Here is a 22,341-nt window from a genome sequence, read left to right on the forward strand (position 1 = left end):
AGAGTCACAACTTGCATATATTTAACACTGGCTGCGCTGCGCAATCCGGCGTTTGCTGATGTGTTTACGGTTATTGCCGGCAGTGGCAGCTCAGAGATAAAAGCCTGGAAATATGCTCAGATTCAACAGAATATCATTTATTGTGGATCTTTTACACACAAAACGATTTACCGTTGACTGGGACACAAAACGCATTTCAATAACAAGAAATGGTACAATATAAGAATGCAGGAATGCAGAAAGTATAATCATAGTAATGATTTATTTTTTAACAAAGTGACCCTGTGGACATCGAGAATCATGATAAACAAGTACCTTGCTTTTCTGAATTATGAATTGCCTATATTCACATTTGACTCAAATAACATTAAAACACATTAAATTAGGACTCCAAATATGTTCAGTGGAGTTACCGTGCACCTGGTGTCGCCTTAAAAATATCTGTTATCCTTTAAACGAGAGAGAGCTTGATCACAGCAAATACTCACACACATCCTAGAGATTATTTTCTGTATAACATCTGAAACACAAAACAACAAACACGTACCCTGATTCCGTCCATGCAATGAAATCTGATCATTTGGTGGCATTAGTCATTCGGTGGCATTGTGAAGAGATTATTCTTTTATATTTAGTTGTGGTGCATTGTATACTAGGCACATGCTGTTATTATGGAAAATGAATATTGAATGGTGCGGTTATGTGGAGTGAGTATTTCCTCATAAGCTATCCAAACACGGAGCACACAGTCTATTTGTCCTTCGGTGATCTGACAATCCCCCACTGCTGTGAGAACATCTGACGCATTGTAAAGGGATGAACGTGTATTATATCCTCAAACTGAAATGGGTAACTGCCAAACCATAAGCGTGTTCTCATTAGAGTCAGGAGACCTGGATGAGTTTGCAAGCCGGCGGAACCCTTTTCCACCGGATATAACAGCGGTTGATGTAACCTTCTCCCTCCGCACTGTTTCCTTTGAGGAAGGTCCAGGGTCCCTGACCCAAACCTCCGGGTCATCACTTAGCTCATAGATGGAGCCGTCCTCCAGGGTGTGCTCCAAGGAGTCTGGCGTAAACTCAGAGGCGTCTTCAGGCCGGGCGGTCAAAAGCTTACCAGGGAGCTGATATGTGGAACGCAGGTGGTATTGTAGCAACAGTCCTTTAGGTTTGGCATCTCCCTGCGGAGAGCAATCTACCTGCTGGAGGGATTCCCGAGACGAGCCTGTCGCCTCCTTATTCTCCCCTTCACTATTTGGATCCCCACCTTCCACGGCAGAATCCCGCTTTAGGAAATCATGGGATAAAATGCTGGAAGTGGCAACTAGAAATTCAACCGGGCCATTGTGAGCATTAAGTGAGGTCATTCCTTTGCCTGTAGGGGAAGATGGGAGAGTTTGTGTTTGGCGACAAAAAATAAAGCCTTGTTTGCTTCGGATGTGGCTCACCTGTTATTTTGGGAATGCCTTCTAGTTTGGGCATCGGCAGGGTGACAATGACGCCCTGGGCTGTTCCTACCCACAACAGACCCTGGCATATGAGTAGACTGGTAACACATACTGTTTTTTGACCTGCTGGTGAGAAAAAGCAACGCAGTGTCACTGCTTCTTACCGCGGAAAAAAACAACGCTTTGACACTTTCAAGGTCTGTGTGTCATGCAATTTAACATTTTTCATGCTAAAGAAATGATTTTCCACACTATAATCATATGTGGGACTTGCCAGGGCTTAGATATGCGGAGGGTGTTGAAATGTTGATCTCTTGGAGGTGCTCCAATGTTTCAGTGTGAAACAGACGTAGGGATATTCCTTCTGAAAACGCCATCCACACTCCTCCTCCAGCACGTACCATGTGGGTCACACTAACCATAGCATCTGGATGAGCTTCAAAACTCTGACAGTCACAAAAAAAAGAGTGTGATGTAAATGCACCGCACAATAACAAATATTGTATGTTACCAAGTCTCTTTCTTGAATTCTCAGAGAACCAACCAAGTAAAAAAATAAATAAAGCTCTACAGGAAACTCTACAGCAGTTTTTTGATATAATTAAATGCAGAATTTCAACATGGAAACTTTAATTATAATATAATATGGATAGTTACAGTTTAAAAAAATATTTACAATACAGTATAGGCACAGAGATTGTGTGTGTGTGTGTGCGCGCTGGTACACCCTACAGTGTGGGGACCAAATGTCCCTACAAAGATTAGCAATACCATTTTGATCTTGTAGGGACATTCTTTATGTCCCCATGACAAAAAAGCTTATAAATCAAATCTAAATGATGTTTTTTTAATTTAATGCAAATGCAGAAAAGTTTGTGTGATGGTTAGGGGTAGGGTGTTAGAATATATAGTTTTTACTGTACAAAATCATTATGTCTATGGAGGGTCCCCATGAAGCATAGAAAACCCAACATGTGTGTGATTGTGGTGAAAAGGGGCAGGTCTTAGATACTGTATAATTTCCACTAAGGAAGAGATCATAAGCTATCATATAATGTTATTTTTATATGTATAAAATAGTATAAAAACAATTTAACCTACAAATTGCCATTGATTTGCATTGCATTTGTGTCCTCATAATACATCATTTTTACAGAAAACAATATTTAGGACGATTATTCTATTAGAATAAGTTATTTGTTCATTTGTCGTTTAATAAATTATGCCAAATGTTAATGTAGGCCATTATACGCACTGTTAAATTATGTATGTCAGTATAGTGCATGTTAAAACACTATCCTTCCCAGTAGACATTTCTTCTCTTTGACCAAGATGGTTTCATGGGACACACCCGCCTGGCCCGAATTTTCAGTCTGTGTTTGGTTTTAATATCGCAATTTATTTTTTATCTAATTTATATTAAGATTGGACTCTATAAAAAATTAAAACAGTTATTGATTCATGAGGTCTACCCGAAGTTATGTTTGGGGCACATAGCGTTTGTTTATGTTGTTGCTGCTAAAACCGTATATACTGTATATTCAGGTGTAATCCACTATTGACTTGTCCATATGCGCATCCGCCGACCTTCTTATCTTCTAGTTAAACTTTCAACTTCCAGAGTTGAATTTAATCCTGATATTAAGCATCAGGGAGGCAGGAGGGAGGGCGTGTTCCTCGAGGCAAAATAGAGAGGTTGGCTCAGCTGTCGGAAGTGATCAAAGGCTAGAGCCCTAACATGCTGTTGGGCTTCCACAGGGAGGATACCTTTTATGTGCGGCTTAAGGTGCACTGGCATAATGCATCTAGCACGTCGTCTTTGTAGCTAAACAAAACATAGAACTCTGAAATAAAACAACCAACCGATGTCCTCCTCAATTTGTCATCAGAGAAGGATCGTCACTCCAGAGCGTAAGAACATTTTACAGATTATAATTAAAGATTATGAAATATGAATTGTCAGTTTTGATTTGGTGATGATTTTAAAGGAAAGGAATCACATTCGAGGGGTTTGAACTTTAATACATTTCTCAATGGAGAAGCAGCTAATGTGTGTGATATATCTACCTGAGTCCTGAGAGAGGAGCCCTCGATGACAGAGACCTGGTTTGCGCAGCTGGCCCACACACACTCGTCTATTTGCAGGAGTCTGAGGACCGGAGCGTACCCAATAACTACATATCTGCACGAGTCCGGATCCCATAACCCATCTGAAAACACAAATTATGTTCGATCTAGACATTCTATTGAAACTGGCTTATATTAACGCATTTATGTCCCAGTCTGTGAAAACCCAGCTTAAGTTATTTTATTTGCTATTAACTGTTTAGTGTTATTTCAATTCATCACACATAATGTAAAGAACATTGTGTGAAAATATAACCATGACATCTTTAATATTGTCTGAGTACACCCATGTTCAAGATTGAAGTCATAGTGAAATTAATGGTTGAAATCAAATGTTGATGCTTTTTAAGATTAGATTTTGAGACTTTAGCTTTTTCTCCACAAGCAGGGTCACATTGTTTCTTTCTATTGACAATAAAGGAATTACTGAAAATAATTTTTGAAAATAAATTCAAATTAAAACATAACATATGTTTATTTTAAGAAATTCAAGTAAAATGATTGTAGTAATATTAAATATTAAAATAAATTCACATGAATATATGATTATATTAATATTTAATTAAATAATGTAATTTAATTTAATCTTAAAATTTAAATCTCACTTTTGAAAAATTACCTCCACTCTTTCTGTTGTAAACTGCAACTTTTCCATTAGTTAATCCAGCAAAGAGATAATTGGTGGAGTGTTTCAAGCACAGAACCGGACAGCCCTCTGGGTTACAGAATGTTAGAAGACACTGAGCAGCAGTGTCCACACTTCCATAAACTAGAATGCTGATAAAAACAAACACAAATTCAGAAACTTGTCCCTACGAACGAGGCAAAATCTGGATGTCTACATGAAACCAAGAATTAAATGCTCATAATTATTACAGTCCTGTAGAACCGGTGTCCTGCCGGTGAGTTTTGTTCCAACTCTAATCATTAATATTAAAGCTTAACTCCGCAGGACACCGGCCCTCCAAGACCAGAGTTAAATAATCCTATTCGAGCACACAATCTCATGCACTCACTTGCCATCCTGTAATCCCACACAGATGGTGTTGCCAATCTTGGATGGAACTTCAGTGGCCTGTACCTCCTGCTCCTCACCAGTACTGGGCTCTGTGATGTACTCCAAACAAAGCACAGAAGAACCGAGAGAGAAACTCTTCACCGAGCGTGGAGTGGCTCTGTTAAGAGAGAAAATTTCCACTTGCCCGTGAGAGTCCTCGCCCCCGCTTGCCACCTGCTCCGTGGAAGAGACAACAAATGGAAAGGAACATGTGAAACAGGACATCCAAGGCCTGAATTTAACGGCGTGGCCCTCTGAGAAGCTGCAGGCGAAAAACTACCACGAGATAAATAATTTATAGAAAGTCTTTTGATGTGGAATACTTGATGTTTGTTTCTAGAGCAGTTCAAACGACTTTCGGGAAACTTGTAATCCTGCTTTCCCTTTCTTTTAAATGTCGATCAAACAATTCTAAAAGTGTGGGTTTGTTTTGTGGAGCTTTTGCTCACAAACCTCAGGTGTTTGATAAGTCTATGAAAGAAGAAAGCAACAAGAAAAATCATAGAAAATTATATTTTCATGTAAGATTAGTGATTTAGCAAGATTACGGAACGCCTGAGAGGCATTGAATATTGATGATGCAAATAAATATATTTTCATGAAATTCTAACCCAAAGGTTGGAGATTCCTCAAAAGGAGTGATTTGAAAAGTATCTGTAATAAGTATTGACTACTTAAATGCCATGCATTGCTTTTGCTAATACACATGTGAGAAGCCGACAATTCAGATGTTTACAGTAGGTGATCTGAGCGTGTCAGAGGTGATGAAGCGAAGGAGATGACCCGCAACAGGAGCGTCAGAGATGTTCAGAGATGTTGTGTTCCTCCACCAAATGGGAGACATATTTAAAAGAAGAGAGAGAAGTTCTCATTGTGTGAAAGTGTTCCTACCCAGAGGTAGCCCTGAGGCAAGGATGTGCTGGCTGCAGGGAATCCAAGCAGAGCACACTGAACCGGGTTATAAAGACCGGCCTGTAACTGAAAGAACAAGATGGAGATTATAGTCAAGCAATTATGAATCAACTTCATACAACACTGTAATGTATTACAGTTATTACACAATACAATGCACTCAATACCTTATGCAAATCTGCTACATGTAAAAACTTATAACCTGCTTACTGTATTATTGAAATATTTGGCTCCAAAATATGACCATTAAACTACTGAAACAGAATATTTTTTCAGAATATATTATTTACTATTTCCTCATTTTGGATGGCATATCGTCGCTGTCCTTCTGAAACCTTATATGTCCAAATTAGTTTTTTGGGTAAATGAAAAAAAACTCTGAACTTTTTTAATGATTGCATACTGTTTGTCAAAGTTTAATACTTTTTATTGCTTTGATATTTGTGACAAACGTAAAGCGTGACTAGTATTACTGATTTAAGGCAAAAAACAAAAATCATGAAATATGGAGATACAAGGTTTCAGAAGGACAGTCAATATTGTTATTATAAATTAATATAAATAACATATTTTTTGACAAAGAAAATATAATAAATTGATGGATTTTTTTGCATCCGATCCTACAGTACATTTTAATGCAATGAATTTTGAGGAAAAAGCATCCAGCACATGAGCTCAGTAAGACTTTACAACAAGGTTGTATTTGTTAATGCATTAGCTAACATGAACTAAAAGTGAGCAATATTTCTACGTTCCTTAAAGGGAAAGTTCACCCAAAAATTAAATTCTGTCATCATTTATTCACCCTCATGTTATTTCAAGCCTGTATAACTTTCTATATATCTAAGATATTTTGAAGAATGTCGTGAACTGGCCCTCATTCACTCGCACTATTTTAGTGTCCATACAATAGAAGTGAATGGGGGCTAGTGCTGTTCGTTGACCAACTTTCTTCAAAATATCTTCTTTTGTGTTCTGACGAAGAAAGAAAGTCATAAAGGTTTGACTAAATTAAAAAAGAATAAATTGCTCATTGTAAGTTCCTGTTAGCTAATACCTTTACTTAACAATTACAACCGTTTTGTAAAGTGTTACCATAAACTCTTAATATTGCAGTGTATTGTTTCAGTGTCTGTGTTCTGGCAGCTGTGGTGATGCTGATACGTTCTGGGTTAATGCATATCTAACATGACTGGTGATCATAGCAAAAAGCTGGCATGGAAAGAGAGATAAAGGAACTGAATTGATTGAAGGGTACTTTGGCTCAGATTAGACAAACATAAGGTTATTACAAACTCATTTCCTTTCACATTTAATTTATGCACAACACTTCCAAGCTATTATTTCAGGTTTAATCATCAGCACAGCAGCCCGTATCTTTAGTGACAAACCACCCCTGCCTACACTGTGTTCATCTTAATAAAGGGCACACCGCTTGCCACAGCAAGAAATTACACAACTCTGTTTGATCATCATAATACAATTACAGCTCATGAGTAACAAGGAATTCAAATATGAAGCAATACTAACATGTTTGTGTGTTTTTAAAGGTGTTTATACGTGTTATTTTCTAATACAACAGTGACTCATGAGTCATTTTCATTTCATTTTTCAATGATGTAGCGATAATATGCAAACATATATCTGTTCCCATTCCAGATCAGGATTTCCAAACCTTTCAATCACCTCAAAATTTGAATGGCTACATATTTATCAGATTTGTCCTTTAAATTGACCAATAAAATACAGCCATCACTGCCTATTTCTATAAGTTTCAAAAATGACAGGATGTTCTTTCGTTTTACATTGGCATCCCTCAAAAATGTTTGATCTTAATCTAAATGCTGAATTATCCACAGCAAAATTATTACATATGCAAATGAATCCATTAAATTTACATGACAGATTAGCCTTTAGCACAGTTCCATAGTTAAAGGATGACCTGTTTAGATGAAACACTGCGTATTGTGTTTGAGGACGCACTTGCGTGGGAATGGAAGGCTGCTTTAGTTCCTCTCCTGCTGTGAGCCTGGTGCTCGGCGCTCTGATGTGCAAAACTTACTGCAACTGTCTCTTCCCGGATACGCATGGTGGGAACGAGACCCCCCTTTCATCTTAAGCAATCCACTGGGGCCAAGGATTTGATTCACATTTTCAACCATGCATAAAAAAGGCGGAATATTTAATATGCAAATGAATCAGTCCATTGGAATTGTTTATACAAAGTTCTGTGTCACAAATGTTACGCCGCTCCATCATGTTACTCCATTCCTTGGAACCGGAGTGTTAATGAGTTTGTTAAAAGACAGAAGTTTCTTAATGACCTGACAACAGATGTTAAGATTTGTAACTTCTCATCTCATGTTGTGTTTAATGCGCTGGAAATACGGGGGTGGATAGGGGCTCAGTGAAATACACTATCTATAATACACTATCTATCTTTTATACAACTTTTTCTGTAAATTATATTTCATTCTGCTGTATATAGCACATACCCTGTACTACAATATTTTTATTTTTACATATTTACATACACACATAGTTTTACTCTCTATATCTCTATCTTATGTTTGTTAAATCATCTTTCTTAATTTTTAATACCCATAGCCCCTTATTTAAATCATGTATTGCATTGTGTTATGGTCACTTTGTGTTCTGTTGTTGCTGTGTACCGGATGCTCCTGTCAGCAAAACTAATTCCTTGAATGTGCAACCATACTGGGCAATAAAGACTTTCTGATTCTGAAAAGACCCAGACGCATTTGTCTCATGGGTGGAAAACTTCACATCAGATAAGCACCTGCTTGTCTGTTTCTGAATCCAGGCAGCGATTCTGCAAATCTTTAATCTTCGGTAACGAAGATATTTTCTGCCACACTTTTGGCTTCAAACATTCTTTACAAAAATTGAAGCTTTCCCACCATGAGACAGAGCAAGATTAACCAGCTAACTATTTAAGGATTTCTTCTGATCTTCTTCTGTATATTTGTTTATGTATAAAAATATAAGCATAGACACATTACGCATAGGCTTCCCATGTCTTCTGTATCTATTCTAAAAATTCGGTCTGTTCCACTTTGGACTTTCTTTTCCAAATAGGAATCTTCTCCATTATTCATGACCTACTTAATCTATCTGCTTGCAGTTTTGCCTGCAATGCTTTGGATGAAATTGTGCAGAGTGAGATCTGCCAGGACACCCATTAAGTGGCATCACTATTATGTGTCATGTATAGTGTTTCCCTTGCGAATTCCAAAATCAGAGGAAGCAAACCAATTTATTGACAATTCAAATTCGACAAATTTCAGAAAATGCCATTTTGATGAATGAAAACACCAACAACTGGTTTGTATGCGTTCAGGATTAATGAGGAAAGATGGATGACTGAATGGAAATGTTAGCTTTTCAATCCAAAGTGAAGACACAATGGCTCGTGGCATAAAGTACTACAGATAACGCTAGAGACTATATATAATCTTTATTCTAAATCCTGTGTCTGCGTTGAACAACGTGTCCTTAGGCTCCAGCCGTATAACTTCAAAGCAGAACACATCCCAGGCAAACAAAACATCCACTGTCAAGACTGTTAGGAGAGACATCAAAACACGAGAGACTCTGACATTTTCGCTATTGTTCACTGACGCTATTGTTCTCTATGGAACGCACATAATTGTGTTTCTGGCGTTCAGGTAATGCAGTTTTTCTCTTGTTATTTAAATGTGGGTAGACAGAATCCTTTTATAGCACTCAAGTAACTGAAACGAAACCATTTAAACCCAAACCGCTACTACATGCATAATGTTTAGAGTCATTCATCTTTTGTGACAACATGCCCCAGTGGTGTATCGAAAAATGGCAACTAAAATGAATTGCACTTTTGGCCACTGTGCAGAAGTTGTCTTCTATCAATACAACGCATTATGAATGTGTCAATACATACTGACTGGAGCTCATTTTAATATTCAAAATAATTCCTGATATACGATCAGATCACAAATAGCCTATAGCCGAGATTGAGCACAGAGATGGAACATTTCAGGGTTTATCGAGACTTACAGGAGTCCAAAACTCATGGGTACTGTAGAGAACCATCAGTATACAGAAGGTCTGCACTGAATATATAAACTACTGTGGATCAAAAGTACAAAACAGACCGCAAGGTGTGCAACTGCGATGCAGTCAAAAGAAAATATCAAAGATATATGTAAATGTAAGGAGAGCCATGTTATGTGATTTAGACACAGTCCCCAAACTCATAAAAACACTTCACATGCAGCACATTAAAAGTTACGGATGCTGGCCCATATGAAATAAATTTATAGACAACTCAGTCTCATTCAGAGTAAATCAAGGCAAAACACTCAAGGGAGTTACCTTCAGATCTTGTGCTTTCGGTGTAAATACAGGCACCCGGCAGGCGAGTAATGGGCACCAGAATGGAGGTTTATTCTTTTCATCATCCTCTACACACACCCAGCCAGGCGTGTTCTCCTCTTCTACATGAATAATAATAAGCTTACGGTCGATGAAACTCAAGATCTAAAACTAGCACACTTATACGCTTAGGAGTGAACAATTTATGCCGATGCGTCTCATTTCTAAAAGGCCATACTTACTCAGGGCAACTTTGGCCAGATGCAGACGGTTGACCCAGGAGATTTTGCTAACTGGACTGGGTGTACTGAAGACCACTGTGAAACTGACCGGACGACCAGACCTGTTAAAATATATACATACGCTCAATCTGAGAGGGTCTCTATGGTCCACAAATGACTTCTAAAAGTATGTATTGATTTCTTTGTGTGTGTCAAAATAGCTGGAGCCTGCATTTCAACTATTATTTTGTGAGTGCAATAGGATACTTAATGCGGACAAAATCGTAGGGCGTGACTTGATTTTGTCTTTGTCACGTGGTTGGAGAGCAAGTTATTAGATTTAGACAAAACACAACTAAGTGGAATAAGCGCAATAAGCGAAAAAAAGCAATAAATTGCGTTAAGAAAGGAAATATGGTGCATGATAAGGTGGCAATTTAGACCATCATTCTCTATAGTGGCACAAAAGTCATTTGGGTGTATAGGGTGTCAGAATAAACATAATTTTCTGCTACACGCCTGATGAAATGGATGAACTGTCACACCTACGCACATCAGAAAGGAATTTAATATACTGCTTTATTTTATAGCCCATGCCCGCTGGCATCAGTGTGCAGTTGGCTCTTACTTGTCAGGCTTGCCAGGAACCATCAGCCGTAGACGGCACTTGTTGGCACACTGGATTGCGTCTTCTTTGATGCGAATGAGCCTCTGAAGAGCCATGCACCAGTCCTGGCCCACCGTCGTGTTGAGATTCTGTACACGCACACAGGCACATTCACCAGAGACAGTTGTCAGATTGACATAGTGCTGGTTACTGAACTTAGTCACCTGCTTTTAAACAACACCACATAATCTAAGGGAGAGAGCAAAGCGATGGGAAGGAAATCATTTGTTGGAGTGTCAGAAATTGATGGATAGGCAGGCGGAATGACTGAAATAAATAAAAAAATAAAGAGACCATTCCAAATGTTCTTTTAATCAGCATTTCTAGATCTATTATGGTCATTTCAGTTCAGCATCTGTTGAATTTCAACAAAATCAAACCTCAGGAGTGACATAAAGTCATCCAACAGCAATGTGAAAGACTGACAGCATGACAAGACACATGAAAACTGTTGTCACATCAAATACATCTACAAATATTACGGTTGTATTGCTTAAAAGTGAATATGAACTTGTTTTCTTTACAGGATTTGAGGTCTAAAAAGTTCAGAGCATTTTTCTGTTATTTTGACATGTTTCTCAAGTTAAATAAATGCAAATTGAAGCAATTTTGTCATTTAATATCTCGTTAAAAATTTAGTATTTCACAGAATGAAACAAAAAATATATAATTTTAAACTATTAATAGTAAATTCAGATTTTTTTTTGTTTAAAAAAATGGTCTTATCTTATTTTCTGTGGTGACATATATTTTATATTATAAAATTATACAGTATAATTTAAAAAATAATTGTAATTTAAAAAATGAAACCAGATGTTGCAAAATGGTCTATTTATAATGGTGTATAATGTATACAGACTATAGCATTAGACTATGCAGTATTGCATTTTTTATAATCTAATGACTAAAATACTTAATCACTACACTACATACCATCACACCGCCCCACCCAACGCTGTGGATCATTAGGGATTTTACCTGGTAAGATCCCTGCAGGGTGCCGACTAACAACGTGACTTCCTCCACCACTGACAGATCATGTTGTAGCTCCTGCAGTTCCTGATACAGCCGGGGAGGTCCCAGAAACAGCTTTCCTGAACCAACAGCATTTCCATTTTAATAACTACTCATATTTACATTAAAGCAATTTGGGTCTGAGATGGTGCGGACTCCTGCAGCGGAATGTCCTGTTCATCTTATGCTGTAATTCTGTGCAGTTACTGCATCACGTTGAAATCTTAACCCAGACCCAGTGGGAAGAAAGTTGCTGATGCAAAAATGATAAGACAAAAAGTCATCCAAGGATATTTGGTAGATCTTATTAATTTGACTCTCTGACAGTGAGCATATATTTCCCCTGCTGGAGAATATGAGCTGGGATTTGCTTTGAGCTCCGCAGAGGCAAAAGGTCTTCTGAACAAGATGAATGCAGATGGAAGGCTGTGCGCTATTAGTTCTGGGACCAGTGGTTTGTGAAAGGTAAAGCTGGCTTAACCATGTGAAAATGGATTTTTTGTTGTTTACCAGTGTTAGAGATCGGTTGAAATATATACATAGGATTTACAACACGATTAATTTTAATACTATATGAACCTGGTGGGAAATATACTTCTTTTCTCACCAGCCACACTAGCTGCAATGCAATGTTACCAGATATCGTTTTTTTTATTTAAGTAACATTAGATCATGAAAATAAATGTCATGCAATGTGTTATGTTGCCATGTTGAAATTAAGCAGACTGAAAATTTGTATGTTTTTACGTACGTTTTTTTAGTACGAAGGTGAATGAATAACAAAGTTAATGGCTTGTGAAGAAGGGAGTCGTCTCTGAATCACGCAAACGAGACGTGAACTACTCCGAGTCTCTAATAATCGCGTATCTACGTCACTAGAAATAGTCTACGTTTTGCTGGGACTGTCCTCCCCCAAAACCTGTTGCTCGTTCGTGATGCGTGTGCATCATGTCTAGAACCTGTGTTCTACATTGTGAAACTAAGTCCGTCTTATTTAAACTACCAAAGGAAGAACTTCTGAGGAAACACTGGTTACAATAATTTTTTCAAAGACACCATAAGAATATAACGCAAGGGTTTTACTGTGTGCGTGTCATTTCATCGAAGATTGCTTAATAATCCAACTTTATCTATACAACTTTATAGCTCCACCGATTCACAACCTCTAAGTCTGACTATTTATTTTGTCTTAACTTCAAGAAGAAGTTGTGTACCTTAAGTCGGTGTTTAGCTAATGCATATGACGCTAACGTTAACATGTACCTAGCTTTTCTGTAGCTCAGTGGTAAGAGCATTCCGTTAACAATGCAAGGTCGTGGGTTCGATCCCAGGGGATTGCACATACTTAAAAACAAAATGTATAGCAAAAATGTAAGTCGCTTTGGATAAAAGATTCTGCCAAATGCGTAAACGTAAATGTACCGTTATTTCTGGGGTATTATAGTTTGTTTATCTAGCTATGAACTCGTCTAATTTAAGTGTTCAATCTATTATCGTCTATCTATTGTCTGCTATCGTCTTCGGATGTTTCTTCGTCAGACTCTGGCTCAATCTGGTAAGGTATAATCCCCGCCCTCTCTATCTATACAATGTATATATTATCCAACCACCGGTAAACAGTTATCCAGTAATGATTGTAGGCGTTCCATTTGCGGCACATGCTGAACGCATTTGACCAATCACAGCAGACCCATTTTATGATGATAGGCGTTCCATTTGCGGCACATGCTGAACGCGTTTGACCAATCACGACAGACTACAACATCTGATCAATCACATGGCATTATATGACACTCGGATAGGAGGGGATATGTCCGTTTAGTCAGTCAAGAAGTAAGATAAGAATAACTGCCTATTATTACGACATAATAGTGTTTTACACCTTCTATGTAAATAAACTTGTTGTTGGACGGTCCATAAACCAAATAAGGGCCTTAAAATCCAATGTTACTTACTCTTTAAAATGTATAACTCGACATATATGAAATTGAACTGAATTCTTTTCACCTTTAAATAATATTGTATGAAAGTGATAAAAATGATATCAAATTTTAAACCAATATGGCTTTCTTTTTTATGCAGAACATATAAATATTGACAGAATTGAAATTTTTGGGTGAACTGTTTCTCTTTAACCAACCTTGATTGTTGGTGGAACTCGAGCGTTTGCTGCCGCTCTGCTGGTAGACGTTGTCTTTCCGCTGGGGCGTCTCCTGGCCCACCTCCACCACCTGAACCTGCAGCAGGGGGGCCGTCCACTTGACTGCGTATTTTGGACCAACAGGGACCAGGCTGCTGATATCTGGGGGGCCTCTGATTACACAAACAGAAAGGGCAAAGTCAAACATGCAATTGCACCTAATACGCGATTCAAGAACTTCTGGATGATAGTGTCGAATCAGACAGGCAATTAGGCCTTTGTGATGAGAGGGATTCCCAGGGAGCCTTACACCCCCTACTGAGATTTTAGGAAATTGCTGTTTATGTATTCCTCTGTTGTGCATGATCCGCATTGAAAACAGTTGGATGAGATAGAGGAGTGCCGGAGAACTTTGAACTGTCTGTAAAATCATCCTGATTTAGTGTCTTTGAAAACAGCGTGACGCAATGAAAAGCGTTGCCAGATTGAAGAATTTTACCTTGGTTCGTCTACGATGTTATCAATGCCTGTTTCAATGTATCTACATATCAACCATCAGAGGGTTACAAGGAGGATAGGAAGAAAATGACAACTTTAATCCATAAAACATGAGATCAGGTATTCTAGAGCAGTATAGAATTACACTCATAATTATAAATCAGTATTAAGGCCAATTTTTTGTTTTTGGATGTGCAGAGATACTTACTTTAAATTCATGTTTGCACAGACGAGCATGTCATTCAGGAGAAAGACTTTACGTTCCTTGGACTTGAGGACTTGACCCTTCTCACCGTAGACCGTCTCAATCAATGTTTCGCACAGAATCAACTGCTTTTGATCTGAGCTCAGCTGCTGTTAAAAAATAAAATAAAAAAGATGAATACATTCTGACATAAAACTTGCATCACCTGTCTGTACATCTGTCCGTACTACTAATATAATGAGACTTTGAGGTAAGTGTCTTTAATCATCCTCCTTTAAATTATTTCATTGCCAGCTGTTATATCCTGGAATGTATCAACTGCATAGCTGAACAAATCTACAAAGGTTAGACTGATGTAACATCTGGGATTGGAAAACAGGTAGCAGTCCCTTATTAGCATTTGCACATTCAGTGTTCTCTGTGTAGTGCAGCATTTGAGGATATTAAAAGCACTCTAGTGGGAATAGTGGATATAATATAGATTACATCTGACAAAGATACTGATTGGTAGCAGAACTTTAACAGCACGTAACAGACGTAAGCCAGACGGCTTGTACTGTCTAATGTAATTGCTACATCAGCATAGCCATTGAAGAATCTATTCATTTACTAAAGGTTAATACGCTTAAAATATTATAAATAATAAAATCAACAAGGAATTGCAAAAAAATAAACATTTGGTGACTTTTTAGATTTTTTTTTAGTTTTGAGAAAAACTGGACACACCAGTGAGTCCAACACCCGTCACCACTATTTTTTGTTTTTCTGCAAGAGACACTTGATAGTTCACACAAAAATTAAAAGTTCATAATTTGTTCACCCTCATGTCATTCCTAACCTGTATGGCTTTCTTTCTTCTGCAGAAAAAAAAGACATTTTGAAGAACGTTGCTAATCAAACATTGGTCCCCCTTGACTTTCATTACATGGATATAAAATCAAAGAGACATTTTTCAAAGTAGCTCCTTTTTCACAGAGGAAGTTATGTATATCTGCGCTGTCCTTCTGAAACCTTGGACGTTCAAATTTGTTGTTTTTCAGGAAATATAAAAACACTGTTTTTTGTAATAGATTAAATAACGTGTCGTCAAAGCTGACAACCCCAGTCACAAACATAAAAGATAACTAATAATATTGATTTATGGCAAAAATAAAAATCACAAGCTTTCAGAAGGACAGCAGCGATATACACATGTAAACATACGCATAAACATGCACACATGCAGGTTTTGAACAACATGGGCATAAATATTATGAAATGTATTTGTCTTTTCAACCCTTAGAAGTATACTAACATATAAAGTAGATGGCTTCAAAGCTAAAAGAAATCGACTAAAACCCACAAAATTGGGGTCTCTAACATCTCCCACTCTAAAGACTTTTATTGACAACATGGCATCCTGGCAAGGAAACGTCCTTGTCAAAAAACTATTTTCAGAAAGAGGAAATGAAGAAATAGAAATGCGCTGGCACAGACAGCTCACATCCTTCCTTCACCAGTTAAATGAAGCTGCAAAGCCAAAACATTTTGTTTCAGGCCGTCTGTTTGTGCAGTGCTCTGACCTTGCTGAGGTTGCGGTCGCTGATGCTACGAGCGAGCTGCTGGATCTCAGCGAGCTGCTCTGCCAGACGTTTCTGCTCGTTCAGCTTTTCAGCGAGAGTCTCGAGCTCAGTGAGGGCCAGCTGCAGAGGAAGCCTGTCCTGATGCCCTACAGGTGTGTTCTTCAGCATGTCCTGAGCAACACACACACAACTGCATTTGTTAAATCCAGTTCCAGGTCTTGATGATTTCTGTCTGTAGTTTATTCACAGCTTTAACACCGGCTGCAAGCTGGAATAAGTATGAGTATGAATCCCCCACAGATAATGTTTTGCTTGTATTATAACGTGAGAGGGACTACAGTACGTCTTATAAATGAAGGGTTGTATTAAATGTTTTACAGCAATTTATTTTATTATTATACGGCAACCGCTATGCCACATTGTGATTATATACACATTATGTAAAAACCTAAGCCAACAAGCTAACAAAAGAAATGACAGCTTGGCAGCAACGTAGGAAAACACAGACGGCTGTCACATGGGGATTGGGTTTAAACATGTCCCCTGTGCCATCATGTGGTATCATATCATGACATTCATGTAAATGTATGTTTTGTGTGTATTGGTTCACTTTCAGACTAACTTTCACTTCTCCACACAGAATACTCTGAGGAAATGCCACCGAAATAAATAGTTCCTTGTAAAATTTAACTTTTCTTAAGGTCATTTGCTGTTTGTATTTAAAGCTTTCAGAGCACCAACCTGAAGCAGCAGTATGAATTGAGGAAAACGCTGAATGGGTTTGACCATCAGACCGTAAAGAGTGATTCTGTCCGCACTCGCAGCCTGTTTCTTCTACAAAAAAGAAAAACGCAACAACAGGATAATCCCAATATCACCATCCAGCATTTAATTCAGGGTTCACCTACTTTTGAGCAATAGATGTTCACGACTTTTCCAAGACCGTTTCAGTTCAGTGAATGAATTAAAAGATTTTAAGATTAAAAGATTAAAGACTTTTGAAATAAGGCAAGGTTGTGCATTGAAAGCCAGTTTTTGTCTTGTTTGTAATGCACTTAACACACGCAAAATCTAGTCAGAGTATAGAATGTTGTATTGTCAATAATATTCATGACTCTGAAGATGTTTTCATTACTTCTCTAGGCCTGTGATTAAAAAATAGTTTTGTGCGTCCCATCACTTCAACAGAACTCAATAACTACATAGTACACGGAATAACCTGAAACAAAAATATCCAGCCAGGTAACAACAATATCAGAACTAAGCTACTCATGGAAGAGGACAGATAAAAGGTTTACCTTTAGAAACTCCAGGAATGCTGGCTTGGATAAACAAGCTTTCTTGATGAGAGCCATTGCATTGGTGAAGTTGTTGACATAATCACTGTACACATCTAGCACCATTGACTTGGAAAACTAGAAAAGAATAAAAAAGGCTCAATTCAGTTTTATATACAAAGTAAGACATAAGAATCAATGGCTGAGACATGACACGACTTTATACAGTATGTTCTTTAAGCTCTAAACGATGCTCATCTTTGATGGTACAAACTTTATTTGACCTACATTCTTATATTCCAAAGTTAATTCACTATTGCTTTAGAATGAACTATGTAACCATCTCAAGCAGAATGTGTTCAACTGCAGAGGAAAAAGTGGAGTTTAAATAGAACTGCTGACTGCTGTTTTTCCATCTGCAAGGGATGATCCCTTAGCACAAAAGGAAAGATAATGATGGAGTACAAACACATTTTGTTAAAACTACTCCACCTTAATATTATTAACAATTATAAGTAAGGTGTGAACACAGTGGTGCTTTCAAAACATTGTTTGGCCAACCTGTCTCTCAATAGCAATATTGACTCAACCCGAGTAAAGCCTGAGACTGTATGACCGACCTTCGGCAAAGACAGAAAGCATGTGTTTGTAGCAGAATAGAATAACGCTTGACGTACAGAAGCCACAAAGAGATCTCCAATTGTCTCGGTATTGTCCCATTCCGCTACACGAGAGGTCAGCGCTATTTGAAACATGGAGTGGCATTGCAGGATCTCCTTCAGTCTGTAGAAAATGGGTGGGATCTTTTTCAGGCTTAAGATCCGGGGCTCCGCCTCCATTAAAGGCTTCTTGTACTCCTTTAAATATAATAAAGATGATCATTTTATGTTCATATTTTGTAGCGATGTTATCCAAATGAATACATTTTTATTCAATACCATACAAAATGTCAGTTGTCAATATTGTGTTACTTACCAGCAAAATTCTCTTGAGGGAGTCTAAGTAGCTTCTTTCACTCTGGATAATAGAGCCGAGAATATGACGTCTAACAATCTGTGAAATACAAATAACAGATAATGAAAATATGTAACAAATGTTAACGTAAGTCAAACCAAGGGTTTATAGGTCCAAATAAAATGTGTTGAGTAATTTGTCCACAATGTGTAAAGTAAGACCCCCCCCAAACACACCTGTTGGCTGCTAAGTCCCTCTGGCATTGGAGACAGCTGAGGTGGAGGATGCTTCAGTTCAGAAACAGTCACGTCCAAATATCCAGAATCATCTTCTGCGTCATCTGCACATGGACAGTAAAAACCACAGCTAGATTCTTTATCCCCGATGGCATCAAAAATCATTTCAACATCTTCCATTCTGTTCATTTAGATCTGTAGCACCGCAATAAAATATGCTGGGATCCTCACACGTACCACACCAAGAGCTACACAGTCCACATGCTATCTGTTATATCTATAAAGAACGTTTCAAACCATCTAAAGAGACATTTGGTTACAAATATTCACTTCTGCACTGTAACCTACCAGGTGTCAGAAAACACCAGAAATTTACAAGAGGAAATGAGAGTCAAAAAGTCAAACCTGTGCAGTCTTTTTTACTCAGGAAGGACACTTTGCGCATCATGGCTATTTTGGTCTTTTCCAGTCCATCTTTCGTGCCGCTCCTAGCAGCTTTCATGAGCTGTTGGACCTACGGGAGGAGAAGAGAGAGGCCGGCTGAGTGGATGAGGACAGTGAGAAACAAAATGAATCAGCTTTAGTGTGGCAATAAAAATAAGTACAAACAAAATCCTGTTTTTGGATCAGTTTGCTCAGCACAAGGGCAAACCCTCAAGGTCCTCTGCTGCGAAACTGCAACACCCGGTGGATTGCAGGCGGTTTCATTTTCTATGTTTAAAAAAACACTGTCCATTGAGCAATAGTGGACAAAAAGGACTACTTTGAACACTGTTAGCTTAAACATGTTCAGATATATTGGCAGACATGTTTTTTTTTGCAAAATGATTTTCACTTAAAATGGGTTAACACAAAGAAAACATGTACAAGAGAGTACCTATTTTGTTTTATGAACATCAAACAGATCCTACTTAAAAGGAATACAATTACAAAATACTCCTCAAATTCCTGTGACCGGGGTTGACACATCATCATGGTTATGACCCAGAAACACAAAGTTGACATATCCCATGTTTAATGTCTCAAAACTCTGCCACTGTAAAGTACCTTTATGTCATAGCTTTGTTTGAGCTGCCCGACATCTTTAGCCCCTAATCGCATGGCTAGCTCACGCCGGGTCTGGACGCAGCGCTGCTTCAGACGCCGCACATCTGGAGAAATCTATATCCATAACCGCAAAGCCCCGCCCACAGAGAGCAGGGGGTTAAGTTGAAACAGCGCAAAGAGAAAAAGGAAGAATAATAGGGGACAAAGAAAGCAAATAAAGAGATAAGAAAAAGACAAATATATTGAGGGGCGTGAGAAGCAGACACACAAGCAGACAGTGATCAAATCAAGGCCAACAAGAAGGAACGAAAGGGAAACATTACAGCCAGCAAGACGGCAAGATGAAAGATTTACCCTCATGAAGTGTCTGTCTCTGTTCACAGTAGACAAACATTACACTTTTACATTCCCTGTAATAGTCACACATTAACGCTTAAACAAAACTACCCATGTTTTAACTATTTAAGACTTGGTCTGTGTTCTCTGTTAGTTTGATGAAGGCTTTTTGTACCTTGCATGACGTGAAACATCTTTGGATTAAGACCTGATCCTCTGCATAGATAAATAGATTGTAACTAAGAACAGGAACAGGGTAAAACCAAGCAAGGAAAGAGAACTGAAAGAACCCCACTGCAAAAAAAAAACTTTTCCTTTTCTCAGTTGAAGTATGTCGTTTTTATACCACTGGTGTCACCAACCGGAATTGCAAAATGAACCTGTTTTACCCGAAAAATTCCCTCCACATACCATTGGTCTGAGAAACAGATAGCTCCGCCCACTTCCAGCGTAATGATAAATCATAAATAAACCATGCGTTTGTACCTTATTGCGGGTGGGCTGCTTGGTCTCGCTGTCTGACTGCTCATCATAACTCTCAAACTCGCTGGAACCCCAGCCGTTGTCTATCAGCCCAGATTCGCCAGACCTCTGCACATCCTCGTAGATCATATCGTCCTCTGTAAGAATAACACAGAGACAAATTTAGGACAGGATGTGGCAACCGTCAGATGTCTCAAAATGACAACTGCTGCCACAGAAAAGTCTAAAGCTACAGAATGAATGTGAATAGTAAAGAATTTGATAAGAAATGCTTGAGTTCCAATTTTAATCTCTGACTTTGATAGCATTTGGGAAATTGTTGACATCTGATCTGAAACACTAGATGGGATGCGAGACTACCAATGTTTTCTCTTTGCAGATTTGTTTTTTAAAAATGACTTTAAGAGAACACAAACGAAGATATTTTGAAGAATGTTAGTAACCGTACATCAGCAGTACCCATTCAGTTGTATTGTATTGACACATAGCCAATGCAAGTTGAACGGGTGCCGGCTAAAAACATTCTCCAAAATATCTTTGTGTTCAGAGGAAGAAAGAAAGTCATAAATTTGTGAACTGATAAAAGCGTGGATAAATGATGAGAGCATTTTCATTTTTGGGTGAACTATCAATTTAATTTGCCCTCCATTTCATCTCAATCCTGAGAAACCATTAAAATGTCAAAGAGATCTGTAACATTTTATTTCTATGAATGGTGACTATTGACCTAGATGGTTTTGAACATGACACAAACCTGCATCCGGTTGGGTGATGTTCTCACAAGGCACATCGTCGTAGATGACCTCTGAATGAGCGGGAGGAGTCGTGTTCACCTGCGGCTGCTCTGGAGTTGAATCTCCCTCTGACTCAGAAACAGGTTTCCCTAGAAAAGAAAAGTCTAGAGACTCATTCATATAGTCACAATAAAAACAAAAGAAAAATTGTGCATTAATCACAGATATGCTTTAGCGCATATAGGTGGAGAAAGGCTTGGCGATAATATTCACCAGGTATTCTGACTCATATATTCGACTCAAAGGGAACAGATAAGAGGTGGGATGTGACCTTGAACGGACTGATAATTCTTCTTCTGTCGGTTAGCAAATTGTTGTTGTTTCAAATCTGTATAAATGTCTTTGTTCTGGTGAACACAGAGAAAGATATTTGGAAGAGAGCTTCTAACCAAACAGTCCTTGGCCACTGTTGACTACTATCGTAGGAAAAATTACAAACGGTAGTCAAAGTGCCCCAGAACTGTTTGCTTTCCTACATTCTTTCAAATATCTTATTCCGTTTTCAATAGAACAAAGATATTTTTCTCCTATATGGTAATCATTGGTGGCCAAGAAATGTTTGGTTACAAGCATTCATCCAAATATCTTTCCCTGTGTTCATCAGAACAAAGACATTTATACAGATTTGGAACAACTTGAAGGTGAGTAAATTAAGACAACATTTTAATTTTTGGGTAAACAGTTCCTTTAAGCACAAAATGGATAGAGAACTAAAGTGCAAATGAAATTCAGAGATAAACAAATAAAACCATATTCATAATCCTTTTAACAACATTTTGAGCTGTCATTCTGACAACAATGAAACCAACACATGTCTACATGAATGCTGGATTGACAATACACACCGTGACAGTCAAGAGATATTTTTTCCCTAATGAGGATTCATGCTGAGTCTCCCGCGCAGAAACTTAAAATACCTCAAAGTGACATTCTTTCATCTCTTTAAACCCATGAAAATCTGCAGGTAAGATCTTGACTACTGACTGAGAG

At 38.1% G+C, this 22,341-nt stretch overlaps 1 protein-coding gene across 4 annotated transcripts in view; it reads right to left on the minus strand.

Moving 5' to 3' along the window:
- Positions 1-243: 243 nt before the first annotated feature.
- arhgef10lb (Rho guanine nucleotide exchange factor (GEF) 10-like b) overlaps positions 244-22,341 on the minus strand; it is a 29,007-nt gene continuing 6,909 nt past the window's right edge. For 3 of the 4 annotated variants that reach the window (XM_056732758.1, XM_056732757.1, XM_056732760.1), the window contains 24 exons: positions 21,312-21,440; positions 20,561-20,694; positions 19,739-19,852; positions 19,097-19,205; positions 18,692-18,795; positions 18,477-18,554; positions 18,179-18,358; positions 17,523-17,639; positions 16,966-17,058; positions 16,225-16,395; positions 14,666-14,811; positions 14,459-14,500; positions 13,960-14,132; positions 11,784-11,899; positions 10,767-10,894; positions 10,160-10,260; positions 9,918-10,039; positions 5,523-5,609; positions 4,591-4,805; positions 4,194-4,351; positions 3,515-3,657; positions 1,722-1,893; positions 1,448-1,570; positions 244-1,374 (listed from right to left, as the gene is read on the minus strand). In XM_056732758.1, coding sequence (XP_056588736.1) covers positions 836-1,374; positions 1,448-1,570; positions 1,722-1,893; positions 3,515-3,657; positions 4,194-4,351; positions 4,591-4,805; positions 5,523-5,609; positions 9,918-10,039; positions 10,160-10,260; positions 10,767-10,894; positions 11,784-11,899; positions 13,960-14,132; positions 14,459-14,500; positions 14,666-14,811; positions 16,225-16,395; positions 16,966-17,058; positions 17,523-17,639; positions 18,179-18,358; positions 18,477-18,554; positions 18,692-18,795; positions 19,097-19,205; positions 19,739-19,852; positions 20,561-20,694; positions 21,312-21,440 — 3,494 coding nt within the window. In that variant the 3' untranslated portion in view covers positions 244-835. The remainder of the gene's footprint in view (positions 1,375-1,447; positions 1,571-1,721; positions 1,894-3,514; positions 3,658-4,193; positions 4,352-4,590; positions 4,806-5,522; positions 5,610-9,917; positions 10,040-10,159; positions 10,261-10,766; positions 10,895-11,783; positions 11,900-13,959; positions 14,133-14,458; positions 14,501-14,665; positions 14,812-16,224; positions 16,396-16,965; positions 17,059-17,522; positions 17,640-18,178; positions 18,359-18,476; positions 18,555-18,691; positions 18,796-19,096; positions 19,206-19,738; positions 19,853-20,560; positions 20,695-21,311; positions 21,441-22,341) is intronic. The other variant, XM_056732759.1, reaches the window with a different exon arrangement.

This window comes from Triplophysa dalaica, chromosome 20 (assembly GCF_015846415.1).
Source record: "Triplophysa dalaica isolate WHDGS20190420 chromosome 20, ASM1584641v1, whole genome shotgun sequence".
Lineage (NCBI taxonomy): Eukaryota > Metazoa > Chordata > Actinopteri > Cypriniformes > Nemacheilidae > Triplophysa > Triplophysa dalaica.